This window comes from Lottia gigantea (assembly GCF_000327385.1).
Source record: "Lottia gigantea unplaced genomic scaffold LOTGIsca_5500, whole genome shotgun sequence".
NCBI lineage: Eukaryota > Metazoa > Mollusca > Gastropoda > Lottiidae > Lottia > Lottia gigantea.
In genome coordinates, this window is record NW_008709891.1 from 1 (window position 1) to 940 (window position 940).

A 940-nucleotide genomic window follows, 5' to 3' on the forward strand; every position below is an offset into this window, starting at 1 on the left:
TGAAAAGGGCCGTTTGAGTGCTCTTCGGGAGACTGACTGGTAAGCAAAAGCTTAACCTCCGAATCCGTAGAGGGTTCGGCCTTGTCTCTTCAAAGCATAGACGACATCCATGGCAGTGACGGTCTTCCTCTTGGCATGTTCAGTGTAGGTGACAGCATCTCGAATGACGTTTTCTAAGAAGACTTTCAATACACCTCTGGTTTCTTCGTAGATAAGGCCGGAGATACGTTTGACACCACCTCGTCGAGCTAGACGTCTAATAGCTGGCTTGGTAATACCTTGGATGTTATCACGGAGAACTTTCCTGTGACGCTTGGCTCCTCCTTTTCCTAAACCTTTTCCTCCCTTTCCTCGTCCAGACATGGTAGCAGTTTGATATTCGTACCTTACACTTGTAACGTAAACTGAATAATGATTCGAAAATTTTTAGCCTGACTATATGAATGCCGCGCGCGGACCTATGAGAGGCCCTCACATTTGATTTTACGAATTTGACCAAATACCTGATACGTTCAAAATCCTTCTTTCGCGTTGAAATGGGGTTTTGAGCCTAAGACATCTTTCCCAATAGTCAAAATTGGTTAAATTTTCAAAATAAGGCAAGGGGAAAGGTTTTAATTTGACCCACTTCACTAGCTTTATCGCTTGCCATTGTAAACGTATGGCGCGAGCGCGGACCTATGAGAGGCCCTCACATTTCTTAACTTGAAACAGTCGTACGACTGCAGAAAATTCAATAGTAGCCTACACAACAGAATTCAGTGATAGAAAAACGATTTTGGGGCAGTGGGGCAAAAATTTGTAAATTTCATGNGGTTTAGGGTTGATCGGTAGGGTGTAAGGTGTGATTTGTGATAACAGTATACTGAATAGCCTCTACATACACAAAACTCATTTTTCAACGCTATAACTATAGCTATACATCTTTTCAATTTTTCTC

At 42.4% G+C, this 940-nt stretch overlaps 1 protein-coding gene across 1 annotated transcript; it reads right to left on the reverse strand.

The window, feature by feature from the left end:
- Positions 1-51: 51 nt before the first annotated feature.
- On the reverse strand, positions 52-363 carry LOTGIDRAFT_148042 (hypothetical protein; the record flags this gene model as incomplete). The annotated part of the gene is made up of 1 exon (XM_009063122.1): positions 52-363. One exon carries the CDS (start codon positions 361-363, stop codon positions 52-54), a length of 312 nt encoding a protein of 103 aa, XP_009061370.1.
- Positions 364-940: the final 577 nt, after the last annotated feature.